Below are 16,275 nucleotides of genomic sequence, written 5' to 3'. Positions count from 1 at the left end.
GCTGCTCAGTGCTCAGTTCACCCGCTTCCAAGCACTACGAACTGTCGGCAATTGTTCCACCATTTCGGCAAGAACGCGCAAACAAGTATGATGCGAAAAGCGGGATAATTAACAGTCCAAATGCTACTATACACCGTACTCCGACTACAACGTTTAGCTGTTCACCAAGACCTCCGGGGCAATGCGCTCTTCCACCTGATGCAACTTCGCATTCCACCCGGCGAGACGCTGCGCAAGCTGCCCGATCTGGTCCCTCGAGAGCACCCTTGGCTGGACCCAGGTGATTTGCGCCTTCTGGTCCACCTGGTCCAGCGAGCCCTTGATCAGCTTCAAGCTGTGAACGGACGGGTCTCAGCAACTAGAACTCCGACGAACGCATACAGTCAAACGTGCATACCTCAGCGCTTTCATTACCAGATGCTCGACCTCGTCCAGGGGCAAATGCGTCTCCTCGGCGATGGTCTGGAACGACATAGTTCTGTCATACGCGCCTCGCTTGAACACGGACTCGATGAGTGCCATAAGACAGATCTTCTGTCGCAGGAACGGGTAGTTTTCTTGCAGGATCGGCTGCGCGAGCATATCACGATCAGTCTAAGCTCAAGGCGATATCAAGCGACATGGAGTTACGCACCTCCTTCGGGAAGAGGGGGGAGAGTGCCTCGAATTTGCCGATGTTGCCCTCATTGAAGGTGAACAGCAGCTTCTTGATCCACTCGTGCGGTGTGCTATCAAGCGCATCAAGGATGGGATGCATGAGCTGTGGTCGAGCATAATGAGCGGCGTGTCCGGATATGGGAAGTATGATTGACGGTGTACCAGTTCGCCGAAATTGTAGATCGTGTCTCCTAAGAAGGCAGCAATGCCGAGGTCGTGCGCGCGAAGCAGACGCTCCTCGGCCGTCAAGTCCTTTGCGGGGTCGATGCACGCAAGGTATAGGAGGGAGTTCTTGTAGTATGGTGCGTACTCCGCCTTCGACTGTAACGCAGTCAGGAACCGTGAGCAATCATTACCAGAGGTGTACACACACGCATCCCACCTTGTAGTAGTCCGCAGCGACCCCATAATATGCCGCGTTGACGGAAGGGTCGACGCTTGACAGCTCGTCCAGTACCTTCCATGCCGCATCGATGTCGTTCTTTGTTCCCTCATGGTCCCCATACAGAAGCTTCGCGTGCGCAAGAGAGGACAGGAGGAGGACGTGTGCCTCAGGGGACTTCTCAGTGTTCACCCGTTCAAGAAGGTCCGTCAAGAACTGCAGGTGGGTGACGGGGTCTTGCGGCCTCCTGGTCAGTTTCACCGCAGCGGTAGGCTTGTGTGATACAGACTCACTGTCAATCTCTTTTGACACCTTCACACCCATTTCTACCAGTCGCAACTGGTTGAGCCTAGACTCGAAGTCCCGCACGAACTTGTTGAAGACATCCACGCAGTAAGGTTTGGAGAGCGAGTGATCGAAGAATTCGAAGAGCTTGTTGGTCAGTTGGTGCCACAGTCTATTACACGGTCAGTCGAGGGGTTAAATAGCATGAAAGGAACTTGATACAGACTTACGGCTGTGTAATGACCGGAAGGACTCAAAGAACGCGTGCAGCTCCTGCGGTGTCTCCGAGATCGCCAACGTCAGGAATTCGTCCACATCGAGCTTGGGGCCTTTCGCCTTGTCAATTGACATTGGAGTCGCCATGGTGCTGAACGTAGATGTGTGGGACGTAAATGCGGGAGGAGGATGGCAATTACGCGTCTACCTCGATCACATTCGGAGGACGCGTAGGCGTTGTTTGCTACTGTTTAGCAAGAGCTTTGAATCCTAACACACCCAAACAACCACTCCGAAGCCTACGGGCGCCTATATACCCTTAGAGCAAGCGCTACGCGACGCCATGACCTTTCCTCTCCCTCAGAAACTGTACCGCACATCAGCCCGATTTTACACTTATGGCGTAGTGTTCCACTTGTCGGCGCTTGTAGTGGAGTTCAGTCAATGGTAAGCTCACACGGTAGCCCCGCATTCCGGGGATTGCCACGGCCGGAAGGTCATGAGGTCCCGAGGACGTCTGTCCGCGCCTCTGAAGAAACCGGACCGGGACCTTCAGGTACGTTTGCAGCAGCACGGTTCTCTATCAGATCTTTTGAGAGCATGCTACCATTTAATGTTCAACAGCACTGGCAGTCTGTCGCGGAGTTTGAGCTGCTGAATGCTCGTCGGTGTTCTCATTCGAGCTGGATGCGCGTCTTCCTCGGCCCCGGTGCGAGTATCTTCGTAGCGCCATGGGGCGCTCACACGCATGTCAAGGCCGCTCTGAATTTTTTTGAGCCGCCGTTGACCTCCGTCCTGAGATGCCGTAGAATATCGTGGTCTACTGATCGGACCATCGTCTTTGAGTCACGCATCCCTCTCGGAAGTTCGAGCGAGAAATCCGTTCCCCTACAGCGCCTCCTCGGCATCTCACTTGGCCTCGTGATGGTGCGCCTATCGGTCTACCAGAGTCGCTCAGCTAAATCCCCCGTCTTCCTCTAAGGTCACCAAAATTCCTCTTCGACCGAGATTCGTTGCGCATCTTGTCCAGGTCCCGATGATGGCCCAGATCCGTCGTCGGGATCTAGACTGGAGCAATAAAAACTGGCATCCAATTCCTCGCTCCGATGCTGTGCTCGAGGGCGCCGACTGTCACGGAGCAATACGCAGGCGCCGACCATCTTTTGCGTTCTCGATGCCCCCTTTACCAAGCAGTACGCCCATCCGGTGTGTTTCACGGATGAGTGGTTTCCTGTCAGTCCGACCTGCCTTCGGAAAGGCACCGTGGCGCCGATCCGTCCGTCCGAGAGGGACCCGCGATTGATATAGCATGTTTAGGGCCTCGCCTAGCACTGTACGGCACGATTTTCATACCGGGCAGACGAGCACGCCTCCGTGCGTATGCATCAGCCGTAATGCACGGACAAGGATCTCCCTTAAAATGCCTTTGTGGAAGTCTCATTCTCTACTCACCTCCGAGTCCTGCACATCCTCCTACCGGGCCTTGCCACTATCAGTCGTTCCTTTTTCGAGTCAACAATGGCGACCTTCCCCATAGCATCGTTACGGGATCTGCCAAATTATGGATCCGTCACTCGCCATGTACCGGAATCCCTAGCTGAAGACGGTCCGGCAAAGGACGAAGTGACGGATTTCCTAGACGGCGGCCTAGCGGCCTGGCTCACCGTCTTCGGAGCCTTCCTCGCCCTATCCTGCTCCTTTGGCCAGATGAATGCGTTCGGGACATACCAGTCGTGGTACACCACCCACCAGCTGCAAGACATGCACCCCTCCACCGTCGCCTGGATCGGATCGGTCCAGCTCTGGGTATTTTTCTTCTCCGTACGTGCCCTCTCCGATCGGCCTCGCGTATACCGTCCGCCCTTCTCACCGGCGTTTGCTCTCCAGGGAGGTTTCATCGGCCGCATGTTCGACATGTACGGCCCGCGCGCCATCATGGCGCTCGGCACCACGGTGTATGTCGCAAGCATCCTGCTGACCAGCATCGCGTGCTCCTACCCGCAATACATCCTTGCGCAAGGCGTCTTGTCCGGACTTGGCGTAGGCATGCTGTGCGTAGCGCCCTTACTGCGAACTTCACCGCATCGCCCTGATCAGCATCGCGCCGCTCGAACAGATTCTACCCGCCGTTGGCATCGATTTCTACCCACTTCAACAAGTACAGAGCGACCGCGCTCGGGATTGCGATGGTTGGCTCCGGCTTAGGTGAGCATAGTTGGCCGTCTAGCGGACATATCGGAGAATTGACCTTCTCCCGTTTCGACAGGCGGCACCGTCTACCCTGTGTTGCTGCAATATCTGTTCGCCCACGTTGGCTTCGCGCGCGGCCTGCAAATTTCAGCCGTCATCTGCTTGGTACTCTGTGCCACGGCCACGGCGACCGTGACCAGCCGCATCGCCCCCGGGAAGGTTGAGACGGAGAAGCCTTGGTTCAACCTCCGCGCGCTCAAGGATGCCCGCTTCTCCCTTCTCGTGATAGGAAGCTGTTTCGTGTCACTAGGTACGCCACACGCTCGTACCACATCCGCGCATGCCACTCATCTGTGGGCCACCGATCCGTACAGGTCTCTTCACGCCATTCTGCTTCATCGTTTCCTACGCGACCGACCACAACGTAGATCCGACCACTGCGTTCTATGTTCTCGCCCTGCTCAATCTTGCGAGCGTGCTCGGACGCATCGCCCCCGCACACTTCGCCGACGCCTTCGGGCGTTTCACCCTCCTCGTCCCTTGCGCGTTCCTCGCAGGCCTCTCCACGCTCCTATTGTGGTCGACCGCCCATACACTGCCGCAGCTCCTGGTGTACGCGGCGATGTACGGCCTGTTCTCAGGCGCGTTCAACGCGCTGATTGTGCCGTGCATCGCACAGATCTCGGACATCAGGGAGATTGGGATGAGGATCGGACTGCTGTACAGCATCATCTCCTTCCCGTAAGTCTCTAAACCTCGAGACTATGAACCTCGACTGATCTCTCATACAAACAGATCCCTCATTGGCAACCCTACGGCGGGTGCTCTCTTGAGAGTATGCCACGGCTCATATACGGGCCTCATCGTTTTGAGCGGCGTCAGCGTCATGGTTGGCTCCCTGTTCATGCTGGCCTCGAAGCTGAGGATCAACCCAGACCTATTCGCACGAGTATAGCTTCCACAACACGTCCAGAATCATTCGCCGTGGATCCTCGCAAGAACAATATCATTATACATTCACGGCACTATTGCATATGTATTAACAGACACTCATGTAAAATATTCAGGAGTCATTGGCCACTTTATCCATCGCGTTGCAGGGCAATCTATCCAACAGAACAGGTACACACAAAGCGTGTACGACCGGTGTCAACAAACTGTCACAAGGGGCCCGGCCCATGAGGCACAGGCGCCAGTCTTCCCAATGCCCGGACACGATCCGCACCGCTAGCCGAGGCACAACATGTACATCCTCCACAACAACGTCGCCGTGCGCAGCCACCGGGCTACCGCCACTCTCATATATCCATCCGTGGACGCGCGCACTCAAGGCTGTTCGTCCTCGGTGGCCGCCGCTTCCAAGTTCGGCGCGCGCGCTTGCCTTCCAGCGCGACGCTCCTCCATGGAGTCGCGCATGTACCGCATGATGTCGGGGGTGAGGTGCTGCGAGTAGAACGTGACGGTCTCGCCTGGACGCCCCGGGAGCGGGATTTCGACCGCACGGTCGGGGCCCTCCTCGTTCGACACCGGCGCTTTGAGGTCGACGAACGGGACCACGTCCAGGCCCGTCTGTACGTCTTCCGAGTCGCCCCAAGGCAGCGGCCTGTCTAGCTGCGCGTCAGGCTTGCAGTACGGTTTGTGAGACCGCCAGTCCTGCAAGATCAGGTTAGCACGCATGCAGGACAAGCGCGCGGAGACACGACGCACCCGGCGCTGGCAGTCCTTGCTGCAGTAATGGGGCTTGCGTTCTGGGGGGCACTTTCCAGCGCACCTCATGAAGCTCTTCTTCTTGCCCGCGATCAAACCGCAGCCGGGCGCGGCGCAGGTGTATGCGTTGGGCGCGCGCGAGACCTTCGCGTCGCGCTTGGCACGGTCCTCCGCAAGCTCCACTTCACGCACGTCGAACGCGTGCCACAGGTCTTTGAATGGCTTATAGCGCTCCGTGGTGCGGATTTCGATCTTGTTCCGCTCGGCTCCGCGGACGAGATAGCGCGCGACGCCGAGGACGGCTTGAGTCACGACGCCGTAGCCGACCGCGGCGTCCGCGTATGTTGCGGCGAGCAGCATGAAGTCGTTCGCCATGATCTCGTCGCGCGTTCCTTCGGGGAGCATGCGGTCGGTTTTGGGGTGGATGCGAGAGACGGTCCTGCCTTCGAATGCAGCGTGGACCAGACACAGGTGAGCGTCGGCGAGGCAGGAGTACGCTTGCCCGAGGATGTTCGCGGTCAGTTTCTCCTCTGGGACGGAGAACCTATGCTTGAAATTGGTGATCGCCTCCCATGTGTCGATAGCGCGCTCGATGTTTCTTTCTACTGTGCAGCCTGAGTAGTATCTGTACAAACTTTTATGAGGGACATAATTTCCTTTGTGTTCGTTGCAATAGCCACTCACCGCAGTCCCAGGTCAATGATCTTCTCGCCGTCCCCATCTTCAAGCGCAGTTGCGAGCGACTCGAAGGGTTTCTTTTCAAGATGCAATGAACAGGCAATGTACTGCTCCTGCGGCGGCGGAAAGACGTGGTAGTCCGTGGTGCAAGAATGTCTTTCATGAACGAGGGTATCCTCGTTCTCGAAGTATGGCACATCAGCAGGAATCTCGAAGATGACCTGCCGAATTGCATGCGTGGTGGCCATGATGTTGTAGTCGTGGTAGAGCACAAGAATAATGCAAACTCAGTGCTCGCTGGCCCGGTGACCGTCGCTTGTTATGTAAGAGCACGGGCGGCATTCATCTACGCGAATATGCGTGACCGTGTTGGGCGGACGCGTTTACGCGCTGAATTTCAACGACGGATCAGCCAATTTGAATGGAGCACTGTCTGGCTATCTGGTTTGACGCTTGCTGTTGCGATCTTCTATGAGGGAGTCTATGAGTGTCCAAAGAGGACTAAAGAGACATAAATCAGACCTAGGGCGGATGGGTGAAATTCACTCGACTCGTATTGCTGTTGGGAGACTGCCTGCACCAACTGTGTCGAACTGGGGCTGTGAGAGTGAATAGAATAGAGAACTGCTTATGATACTACATCTCGGTCGCCTATCAGAGCACGTAAAGCCAGCTCGGGTTGATCCCAGTGTACCTGACAAACATAATGGTCAATGAAATGAATCCACGCCTGCGGAAACTAGAAAGATCAAAACCCACGAAATGATTTGCACCCTTGACAAACACGAACCGTATGGTTCGCATCGGCAGGCTTTGTTCTTGCGCCGCCTCCATCTCTTTCCTCAAGAGCGAGGTTCCCCACGGCATCTCCCACACAGAGCGCTCGCACGAAATATAGCGTACCTCCACGCTGTCCCAGGCATCTCCCGATTGTCCCTCCTTCGGCATGTACAGCCCGCCCTCTCTCAAGGAGGAGAAAAGTCCAAGCTTGAGGCCCAAGTCCAGCAGCATTGAGTCCGAACCTCCTGGACCGCCGGGAGGAAGGCATAGCGTACGCCCGATCTCCTCAGGCGTGAGAGTCGACAGCGTAGGCGGAGGGCTTTGGAGCGGTGTCTTGAGTTCTAGTGTCTCGGGGGTGTCTCCGTGGACGTAGTACCCGCTCACCCAGTTCGTGAACGCTTTCTCCCGGTCATTCAGGGGGATATCGGCGTCGAAAAGCGGATTGTACTGGTTGTCGGGGGGAGGATATCCGAAGGCCAGATAGGGCGGGTCTATAGGTGAGTTAGTCTTGTACTCAGCAAATGAGAGCTAGGGAGCAAACATACCGAGAAACGTGACACTGCGCATATAGTCACTCAACCTGACATCGTCGACAGGGAATAATGCAACATAGGCAAGGAGGGCGGTCATCCAAAGGGTACCGAACGACCATCCGGCGAGCACGATGCCTCCCTTGTTCGTACCGCGGTCCAGGAGAGGAAGATTGCTGTTCTTCACGAGCTGAACCAGAAAGTCGTACAGTTCCCGCGCGCGATCCTGCATGAAGGTCGCGGCGTTCTTCTTCGCGGTTGCTGCCTCAGCGGCATTGCTCATTATCTCCGGTGAGAGGACGGTGAGGAGCGCACGCTCGGCTTCGGTGTACGGGAGGCTACCGGTGTAGTCGCGGCGATTGAGCAAGATGATGCGCACGCTGTGCGACTCCGCCAAAGGTACGAGCTTCGAGAAGATACCTGGATAACGAGGACAATTGTGAGAAGGATTCCCTAGAAAACTTGGGGACGTATACTGACCACCGTGCCAGGCGTAACCATGAACGATTACGACTGTAGTGTAGTTTGTGCAATCTCCTGGAACCCCCGAATCTTGCAGCACATGGAGAGGTCCCGTGTACGGTGCGGCCATGGTTAAGCAGAGTTTATGGCAACGGGAAGGGAAGCGCTGTCGCAAGCTGCGTGCATGCCATCTCGTATATATACTGCACTCACTTCGCCGCGGCGTGAGAACTGGGGTTCACATGCACAAGCTATACCGACGTCGTGCGAAACCCTGGAGGTCCCCTGGGTCGTCGGTACTATTCAGAGCATTTGAGTTGTGGGGAGCAAAATGATGAGACGCTCACCGGAATGGATTGACCGGACAGCCAGCACTAAAGTCTGTCGTTTGTGGACACTTAAGAAACTTTGACCGTGTGATAGCCGAAGTTGGACACTGATTCACATAACCCCGCAATATGAGCTCATGTATGCGCTTCATCGTGCGAGCAAAACGTCCAGTAAGGAATCGTAGCAAGGGCTTGCATACATTGACAGAGAGACACTAGACGCATCTGCGGGAGGTCCTTGTACAGCTGGTAAAGAAACGATAGGCCGTTTTTTCGGCCGCTCACCTTTGGGGCCTTGTTTACCATGTGGGGCCGAACAAACACCCCTGAGCCAATGGTTGAGGCCGCTCGGGCGGTCGTTGTGGCTCTCATCAGCGTTGTCGGAGCCCAGCGCCGTAAGCCTGCCTGATTTGGGTGCGCCGACATATGCCGCCTGTTTGTACGGCCCCACAGGTAAACAAAAGCTCCGAGGCGAGCGATCAGGAAAACGGCCTATCGATTCTTTACCAGCTGTATAAGCGAACTGCCCATAACGTCGTTCAGCTCACCCACCGGTCTGGAAAACATCACACGCGACACTGTCTCCGTTCAGCGGCTTTCATACAAGCCAAGAGATTACGGACAGCACCATCATCGTAACCAATAATGCCGCACGAAGGCCCCTCACATATCGACCTCGCCCTCGTCGTCCCCATCGCCGCCCATATCCAGCTTCCGCTTCCGCCCAGGCATCTCCGCGCCTCCACCGAATGCGACTCCAGCCTTCTCGCGCAACTTGTCCACGTCCACTTCGCCCTCCTCGGCCCACTCGAGCACCAGATGGCGTCCGAGGAAATGCGTGTGCCGGAGCGTGGCGTATGCGCGCTCCGCCTCGTGCCGCGTCGTGAACTCGAGAAACGCGAAACCGCGCGTGCGGTGGTCGAACTTGCGAGGCACACGTACGGACTTGAGCTGCGCATGCGCACTATCCGGGATAAACCTGTCAGAAAACCTGGCCAGATAGACACATGAGGGGGCAAATCTACGCACCCAAACAATTCGCGGATATCCTTCTTCGTCGCCTCGAACGGGACGTTCTTTACGATCATCTTCGTCGTGCGCGCCTTGACCGTCTCCTTGTCCGCCGCGCCGTCCGCCTCCTCCGCGCCGCGCCCGGCCCATTTCGCGGAGAGCTTGTGCCCGTCGAGGACCATCCCGTCGATGCTCTTCAGGCCGCGCTTCGCGCCGTCCGTCGTGTGGAACCCGACGAACCCGTACCCCATGCTGAGCCGTGCGCCCGGGCGCGCAGGATCTGGCTTCGTCTGCACGCGCGCAAACGCGTACTCCGGCAGGTGCTGCATGACTGCCACGAGCTTCTCCGCGGTCGTGCTGAATGCGAGGTTCTTCACGAACAGCGTCGTGCCCGCGCTCAGTGCCGGCTCGTCCGCGCCCGCCTTCGCCTCCGCCACTGCCGCGTCTGGCGCCGCGATGGGGGCGGAACCTGTTGCGGTGATGGGCTCTGCGGCGTCGGTCATGGGTTCGTCGGTGATGAACATGCCGTCGGGGCCCTTCTCCAGGTAGACGACCGAGTTGCCCAGTCGCCGGTATGCGACTGCGCGGAACGCCTTGCGTCCGTCGTCCGCATGGGTGAACTCGACGACGGCGAGCGTGCCGGCGGGAGGGACGAGGACACGCCGGAGCTCCCCGTGTGGCTCGAACAACGCACGCACGTCAGCCGCAGACGTGCCGTACGGGATGTTCTTGACGAGGATGATGCGGTCTGAACGCGCCGGCCGTTTTGAACCAGTCGTGTCCAGCGCCGCGAGATCGACGCCGTGCTGCTCGAGGAACGTCTTCGTCTCTTGGATTACGTGCGTCTCGGCTAGCGCGAGCTTGACAGCAGCGTTGTCGGATTCTGGGTTAAGAATGTCGGCTTTCGAGACGTTCATGCGGTCAGCGACCGAGGAAACCACCGCGTCGCTCTAACAAACAGCGTATGAGGACCCTGCATGGACAAATATATTGCTAGCATATATGTACGTACATTCATATACAACATAGCCCAATTGAACTCCTTCCCTGCCATCGCCTTACGCTTCCCTTCCCGGTCCTGCTTCAGCGTCTTCTTCTTCCCCTCACCCTCAGCGTCTGCCTCTTTACCCCTACGGTCCACAGCAGGGAGGATATGAAGCAAACGACCCTGGAAAGACGTCTTGTCCAAGGCTTCGTAGGCCCCCAGCGCAGAGTCAGGATTCGCATATGATATATACGCGAGGCCCTTCGACTGCTTTGTTGCGGGGTCCAGTATGAGGTGAGCCTGTTGACGATGATGATCAGCAACTGGTTCATGCATCACAACGACGAGGACGCGAGGAGAGGGCAAAGTTCAGAATATGTTTCTACTATCGGTTTTCCCTGAGGATCAACACTCTCGCAAGCGAGTCTGATGTCCCTAAATAAGCTTATCATCTTATAGCCTCCACTTCCTCACGTCTTCGGATGTCGCCGTCCACATGGACTAGGCGCGGCCAGATAGAAAGCATGCTCACCTGAGATACATCTCCGTAACGCTGGAAGAGCTCTCTAAGCTCATCCTCGGTACACGTGAACGGCAGATTTCGAATGAAGAGTCGCGATGTTTGCAAGATGCTCGCATGTATGGGGTCCAAGTGAGGCTGGGCAGGTGTCTGGAAGAGCGACGTCAGTACTTGCGAGTATGACAAAAGAAGACGAGATCACCTCCTGCTCCTCATCGTCACTATCAGCGTCTTGCATAGGCTCGTCGTCGGACTGCTCGAACGCCTTCTCGTTCGCCTCGACGTCGGCAACAGCCGTCTTCGTATGCCTTTTCAGCCAGTCCAGGTCGGACACGGGCTCTGTCGCTGTAACGGGTTCCTGGTCCTCGGTCACGCCATCTACATGATCGGGCTGGGTCTTGGACTTCTTGCTCTTCTTCAGAGGCTTGTCTGCGGAGTTAGCGGACGTCGAAGAAGAAGCGACCGGCTCCTGAGCAGGTTCCTCGTCCTTCCACGACGGTCCCTTCTGCGAGCGAGGCTGCATGACCTGAAGGAACTCAGTTGCTAGTGCGTCACCAGCACCCTGCGACTTGTCCTTCGAAGAGGATTTCTTCGCGACCTTCGGCTCATCCACCTCTCCCGGTGAAGGACCGAGCCGAGGACGCTTGTTCGGGCGTGGTGCAGGTGCGTTCTTGGCACCCTTTATGGGAGGTGTCAGTATTCACGCGCGTAGAGAGGGAAGATAGCTAAACGCACCTCAACAATGTCGACCATTATCCTGGATGAATCGACGAACGTCCTGTTAAACCACTTCTGTGCACGCTCCGCCTCTTGCGAAGACTTATAGCCGATGAACCCGAAGCAACGCGACGTCCCGTCGCGCTTCAGCATGAGTTTCACATCTGTAAGGGTTCCCCCAGGACCATCGGAGGATTCGAAATATTTGCGGAGCCGCTCTTGTGTGAGGTAGGCCGGTAGGTTTTTCACAATCAGACGAGACATTGCTGTCTAGTCGAACGATGGATTGGCGTCGGGGCAGGAGGGAAGAGGAGGGAGGTTTGAAAAAAGGGCGTCATGAAAAAGTGCTGTCTTATATGCCCATTTCAAGCGCCGATCGAATGGCAATTAGACGCCGAAGACGGCGCCTATCTATTACTTCGCGCTCGCGGGCAAACAGCGATCCGCACATTGTTTCCTATTCCTCCGTCTCTGCATTGGTCTGCTGTCTCCCGTCCGAGCAATGTCTAAGCTAGCAACCGAAAAACAAGAACGCAACCCGCGCGGAATTCCGAAAGCGCCGTTCATCGTGCGTATACTCCAGCAGCATCGGTGGGGAACGCAGCGTTAACGTGCGGGACTTTAGGCAGATGTTGCAGAGTTCCTCGGGCCTTCCCCAAGCCCGGAGGAGGCATTGAAAGAGTTCCAAGCAGCACTAGCGTACGTCCCGTTATATGATTGATGCGCGCACGCGATCGCTGACCTAGGGTACATGTCACTCATGATAGAAAGTACCGTTACATGGACCAAAACTTGACACAACGGCGGCGAGGTTTGGAAGAGAAGATCCCGGACATCAAAAAGACGCTTGCAATGGTCGAGTTCCTCCAGGAGCGAAGAGTGCGTCTCTAGCTCTGCGACGTAACAGCCCATGACTTACTTCCGAGTTGCCGTTCCTCGCAGGAGGGAAAGTCCGCGTCCGACAGTGACCGCGACGACCTGGATGATGAAGATCTTGAAGACGACAGTAGCTCCACGAAACCTCTGGTAACGACGTACGAACTGAACGATACCTTATACGCCGAGGCCGAGCTCGAGGACACCGACACGGTCTTCCTATGGCTAGGCGTGCGTTTCGCGTTCTACTGCACCATATGTCGCAGACTGACAACATTCACCAGGCCAACGTTATGCTTTCATACAAGCTACCAGCAGCCGTAGCATTACTGCGATCGAAGCTCGACTCCGCACAAAGCAGCCTCGCGACAGTGATAGAGGATCTCGAGTTCCTCCGAGAGCAGATCACCGTCATGGAGGTCAACACGGCGCGCGTGTACAACTGGGACGTGAAGCGGCGACGAGAGCTGCGCGAGAAGGAAGCGAAAGAGGGGAAAACAGTGGAGGCCAAGGTCGGCTAAGGATATCCCCGTCGGAGGTGGAGATTTGTACATGTTGCTGTATTTTCACTGTATCGATACGAACCCTGGTACGTTCGCAAAGACCAACGCTTCGGAAACACATCTACCGATGCGCCAACTCTTGCAGATCGCTGCGCTCATCGCAAATGCCAAAACAGTACACAAACCACAAACCGATCATTACATTGCTAGTACATGACAGCAGGAGCTACAGATTCTAGCACTACGTCCGAAACCGCACAAGTCTGTTCTCAAGAGAGAAAGAGTGCTACAGCACAGAACCACGCCAAAACCTTACCTCTATTCCATTCGTTTATCATGAATTATAAGTCTTGAAAACCGCGAGCGCCTCTCCCTCTAGAAGGGGACTGAGCACGGGCGCACAATCCAGGTGAGCAGCGAGCTCAGATGGACGCCTTGCCCCTGGGCTCGTACGGGAGCAGCAGCGCGAGGAACCCTGCGCCGATTATCAGCGCGCCCGAGACGTACACCGGTACGGCAGTCTCGAGGTTCGCGTAGAGCGCGATGACCGGCGCCTGTGCAACATCAGCATCGCAAGGGAGAAGGATAAGAAGGGGCGGCGCACAATGATGCCAAAGACGCGCGTGGCGGTTGCGGTGAGGCCGTTACCTGTCCCGCGGTCTTTCGCCGGGAAGACCTCGGGCGAGAGCGCGTACAACACACCGTACATGATCTGCGCCACCCCCTCAGCATATATCCACCCAGCATCGCAGGATGATATGTGACTCGGACTCACGTTGCTACAAAACGCGTACCCGCAGTTCCACCCGAGGAGCGCGTTGCTGCTCCGCGCGGTGGTCGACGCGAACAAAAAGACACCAGTGAGCCCTATCTTCCGCAGGGGGTCGTTGAGTAATGCCACCGCGTGCAGAGAACGAGATACTCGCCCGCGGAGAGCGCCAGCGTGCCTTTGCGCCCGACGTACGGCTGTTCGACGGCCCACCCGGCGAGGAAGGCACCCGGGACGCCGATTACGCCCAGGATTACTTGCTGTTGGGTAGGGGGGGAGGTCAGATGGCGTGGATCGGGAGGAAAAGAGAAGGGACGAACGTTACGGTAGGTCGTGAAGTAGGAGCTATCGCCGAACTGTGCGCCGCGACTCGCTAGTCTGGATCGTGCAGTGGTAAGTTAACCTTGGACAATATGAAGAAGGCAGCATACTGACAAGAACGGCAAGAAGCTGTTGTAGAGTGTAGAAGCGAGACCGATTATACCTGTCAAAGCCGGACAGCATCAGCACTCTGCGCGCAGCCCCAGGTAGCCCAACGTACCCCAGAGAAAGATGAGCAGACTCGTCGACCACGCGAGCTTCGGCGTCGCAAACAAGCCCTTGATATGGTCCATTGTGAAAACCGAGCTCCGGCTCAGCAGCTTCGTCTCCCCTTCGCTCTTCTGCCCGCCAACCGCCACCGCCGCCGCCTGCAGATCCAACAGGCTGAGGTTCGACGTGCGCCCGTTGTAAGCCGCGATACGATGCACGACCTCAACGGCCTCCGCATCGCGGCCAATACCGACGAGGAAGCGCGGGCTCTCGTAGAGCGGGAAGACGAAGAGGCGGATCGCCCACAAGATGATCGTCATTCCGCCCAGGGTGAAGAGGAGGTAGCGCCAGCCCATGTTCTCACCGCGAGTGCACGTCGTGGAACCCTGCGGGCAAGAGAAGTTCGCGATGAGCGGCCATGCGATCTATGGTTGCAACGTTTTGGTCAGATACGCTCGAACGTTGGAGAATGAGGGGAAACGCACGAAGCTGGCGACGAGTTGGCCTACAGACCACCATATCGAGAGAATCGTGAGCAGATACTGGTGGCTTCCGGGCACGAAGTCGAGGAATACGGCCGAGTCTACGGGGAGGTTGCCTCCGACGCCAAGTCCAAGGACGGCGAGGAGCGACGCGAGGGTGATGAAGTCGGGCGAGCCCCCTGCCGCGAGTCCGAAGACGCCTGCGAGGAAGAGGGTAATATTGAAGGACCACCGGCGACCCCAGACGTCACATCCGAGCCCCCAGAAGACGGCGCCGACGAAGAGACCAATGTTGAGCGCGAGCGAGAGGAAAGGCCCGTTGAAATGAAACTCGTTGACCACGGGGCTCAGGATGAGGCCTCCGAGAAGCTAAGATTCGCGCGAGATCAGCACCATGCATTTGTGGGTCCTCGATCAGGACGCTCACCGGCCAGACGCTGTCACTGCAGAACAGTCAGTGATCGGCGAGCACACTCGTATAGGAAAAGAACGTACGCGAACCACCCGAATCCTGCAACGGCAAATAGCCCCCACTGTGCGGCAATGTCGAGGTTAGGGTACATGCGCACATCTCTCACACGAGCACACTCACCTGGTATTTGCCCATCCCAATCTCCTGTATCGCAGCGTTGAGGACTCGGGCCTTGGCCTGGTAGACGGGGTCGACCGTCCCATCCTCAAAAAGATCGGTGGAGGTCACTGTCGTGACTCTCGACACCGGCGTGATAGTGCCGTCCTTCTGGTGTTTCCCCTCCAAATCACTCGGGCTGCTACATTTCTCAGACATGCCAAAGGGTAGCGCGGAGCTCAGTCTAAGCGTCGGTGCAAAGCAGGGGATCGGGGTCTAGTGAGGAAAGCAGCAGCGGGTCGGCGGGGGGTTTTGAGCCTGGGTGGTGGGCGTCCAAACGCAAGCCTCGGAGCTTTCTGGAGACGGTCGAGTTCGCTGGTGGCACTGTCCGTCAGCCTGACTCCGCCGCCCCTCCACGTCTCCGTGTTATATACGTCCATCGATTGCCCCGGGCGCATCCATGCCAGGCCATGGGACAATTCCCGACGTTTTTGGGAGAGGCCAATCATCGCGGCGGACGAGTCTGACAAATCGCGGTCAGTCGCCAGTCATTTCCCTCACGAGCCTGAGGCCCGGTTGGCATCGGTCATCCGGCCATTCAGCCTATGGTGGCGTTCGTTAGGCCGATGGGTGCATACAATACGGCTATGTGCGCTGCGAGCGCGACGTCAGAATTGCAGGGAAGAAGGACGGCATGGACAGGAAGAAGAAGAGTTACGGAACACGGGAGTGCGCTATCGCCGTCCGCTCTACCTCCGTTTTCGAAAGGCCGAACGGATCCAGTTCAATGACTACGTACCTACGAGACCCACTGGTAGTGACACGACCTCCAGACCCCTGAGCGAACCATGTAAGACTCGAGATGTTTTCTAGGCCCACCCTATCAACGTTGGCCAGACGTACGGACATACCGCGATACATACCGTATCCTCGCGCCTCGGTGAAGGAACACCTACTGACCTGTCGCGCATCTAATTACAGCTCAGATCCTCACACGCATGTCCCTCTCGAACACACCAGAAGCAACATTTGGTACTGAACGGAGTTCTATTGCCCAACAAACAACAAGCCTACGAGACGTGTTACACAGGAGACTC

General features: G+C 56.9%; 7 protein-coding genes across 7 annotated transcripts; 2 read left to right on the top strand and 5 right to left on the bottom strand.

Annotated features, from left to right (window-relative positions):
• Positions 1 to 153: 153 nt before the first annotated feature.
• On the bottom strand, positions 154 to 1,675 carry TRAVEDRAFT_128001 (proteasome regulatory particle lid subunit RPN9; the record flags this gene model as incomplete). Its single annotated transcript, XM_008042477.1, has 7 exons — positions 154 to 334; positions 398 to 570; positions 635 to 760; positions 820 to 978; positions 1,040 to 1,275; positions 1,333 to 1,496; positions 1,551 to 1,675. 7 exons carry the CDS (start codon positions 1,673 to 1,675, stop codon positions 154 to 156), a joined length of 1,164 nt encoding a protein of 387 aa, XP_008040668.1.
• A 1,383-nt stretch (positions 1,676 to 3,058) lies between these two features.
• TRAVEDRAFT_59686 (MFS general substrate transporter) lies at positions 3,059 to 4,809 on the top strand (the record flags this gene model as incomplete). Its single annotated transcript, XM_008042476.1, has 7 exons — positions 3,059 to 3,121; positions 3,158 to 3,361; positions 3,428 to 3,591; positions 3,657 to 3,745; positions 3,807 to 4,040; positions 4,105 to 4,471; positions 4,526 to 4,809. 7 exons carry the CDS (start codon positions 3,059 to 3,061, stop codon positions 4,683 to 4,685), a joined length of 1,281 nt encoding a protein of 426 aa, XP_008040667.1. The 3' UTR covers positions 4,686 to 4,809.
• Positions 4,810 to 4,814: 5 nt separating this feature from the next.
• TRAVEDRAFT_73185 (uncharacterized protein) lies at positions 4,815 to 6,363 on the bottom strand (the record flags this gene model as incomplete). The annotated part of the gene is made up of 3 exons (XM_008042475.1): positions 4,815 to 5,383; positions 5,438 to 6,062; positions 6,122 to 6,363. The coding sequence occupies 3 exons, from the start codon at positions 6,361 to 6,363 to the stop codon at positions 5,057 to 5,059; spliced, it is 1,194 nt and encodes a 397-aa protein (XP_008040666.1). The 3' UTR covers positions 4,815 to 5,056.
• A 380-nt stretch (positions 6,364 to 6,743) lies between these two features.
• Positions 6,744 to 8,037, bottom strand: TRAVEDRAFT_170736 (uncharacterized protein; the record flags this gene model as incomplete). The annotated part of the gene is made up of 4 exons (XM_008042474.1): positions 7,906 to 8,037; positions 7,441 to 7,845; positions 6,875 to 7,386; positions 6,744 to 6,809 (listed from the first exon to the last, which is right to left on the bottom strand). Exons 1-4 carry the CDS (start codon positions 8,015 to 8,017, stop codon positions 6,744 to 6,746), a joined length of 1,095 nt encoding a protein of 364 aa, XP_008040665.1. The 5' UTR covers positions 8,018 to 8,037.
• Positions 8,038 to 8,879: 842 nt separating this feature from the next.
• On the bottom strand, positions 8,880 to 11,713 carry TRAVEDRAFT_127405 (uncharacterized protein; the record flags this gene model as incomplete). Its single annotated transcript, XM_008042473.1, has 6 exons — positions 8,880 to 9,180; positions 9,246 to 10,177; positions 10,240 to 10,512; positions 10,745 to 10,870; positions 10,935 to 11,411; positions 11,468 to 11,713. The coding sequence occupies 6 exons, from the start codon at positions 11,711 to 11,713 to the stop codon at positions 8,880 to 8,882; spliced, it is 2,355 nt and encodes a 784-aa protein (XP_008040664.1).
• Positions 11,714 to 11,951: 238 nt separating this feature from the next.
• On the top strand, positions 11,952 to 12,846 carry TRAVEDRAFT_21807 (Prefoldin subunit 3; the record flags this gene model as incomplete). Its single annotated transcript, XM_008041846.1, has 5 exons — positions 11,952 to 12,017; positions 12,075 to 12,148; positions 12,196 to 12,328; positions 12,392 to 12,556; positions 12,592 to 12,846. 5 exons carry the CDS (start codon positions 11,952 to 11,954, stop codon positions 12,844 to 12,846), a joined length of 693 nt encoding a protein of 230 aa, XP_008040037.1.
• Positions 12,847 to 13,019: 173 nt separating this feature from the next.
• Positions 13,020 to 15,545, bottom strand: TRAVEDRAFT_59682 (MFS general substrate transporter). The gene is made up of 11 exons (XM_008042472.1): positions 15,203 to 15,545; positions 15,106 to 15,143; positions 15,038 to 15,053; positions 14,614 to 14,979; positions 14,139 to 14,553; positions 14,033 to 14,081; positions 13,918 to 13,975; positions 13,755 to 13,857; positions 13,604 to 13,695; positions 13,433 to 13,540; positions 13,020 to 13,382 (listed from the first exon to the last, which is right to left on the bottom strand). Exons 1-11 carry the CDS (start codon positions 15,395 to 15,397, stop codon positions 13,251 to 13,253), a joined length of 1,572 nt encoding a protein of 523 aa, XP_008040663.1. The 5' UTR covers positions 15,398 to 15,545; the 3' UTR covers positions 13,020 to 13,250.
• Positions 15,546 to 16,275: the final 730 nt, after the last annotated feature.

Source organism: Trametes versicolor (assembly GCF_000271585.1).
Source record: "Trametes versicolor FP-101664 SS1 unplaced genomic scaffold TRAVEscaffold_8, whole genome shotgun sequence".
Taxonomy (NCBI): Eukaryota; Fungi; Basidiomycota; class Agaricomycetes; order Polyporales; family Polyporaceae; genus Trametes; species Trametes versicolor.
This window is presented reverse-complemented; position numbering and strand designations above follow the sequence as displayed.

Bases quoted from the DNA above. Each gene is read 5' to 3' on its own strand.
- TRAVEDRAFT_59682 (XM_008042472.1), bottom strand. From the start codon at position 15,397: ATGTCTGAGAAATGTAGCAGCCCGAGTGATTTGGAGGGGAAACACCAG. The intron at 14,082-14,138 runs GTACGTTGGGCT...CGGCTTTGACAG, and splicing joins TCTGCTCATCTTTCTCTGGG to GTATAATCGGTCTCGCTTCT. The intron at 13,383-13,432 runs GTGCGCCGCCCC...GATGTTGCACAG, and splicing joins CGCGCGTCTTTGGCATCATT to GCGCCGGTCATCGCGCTCTA.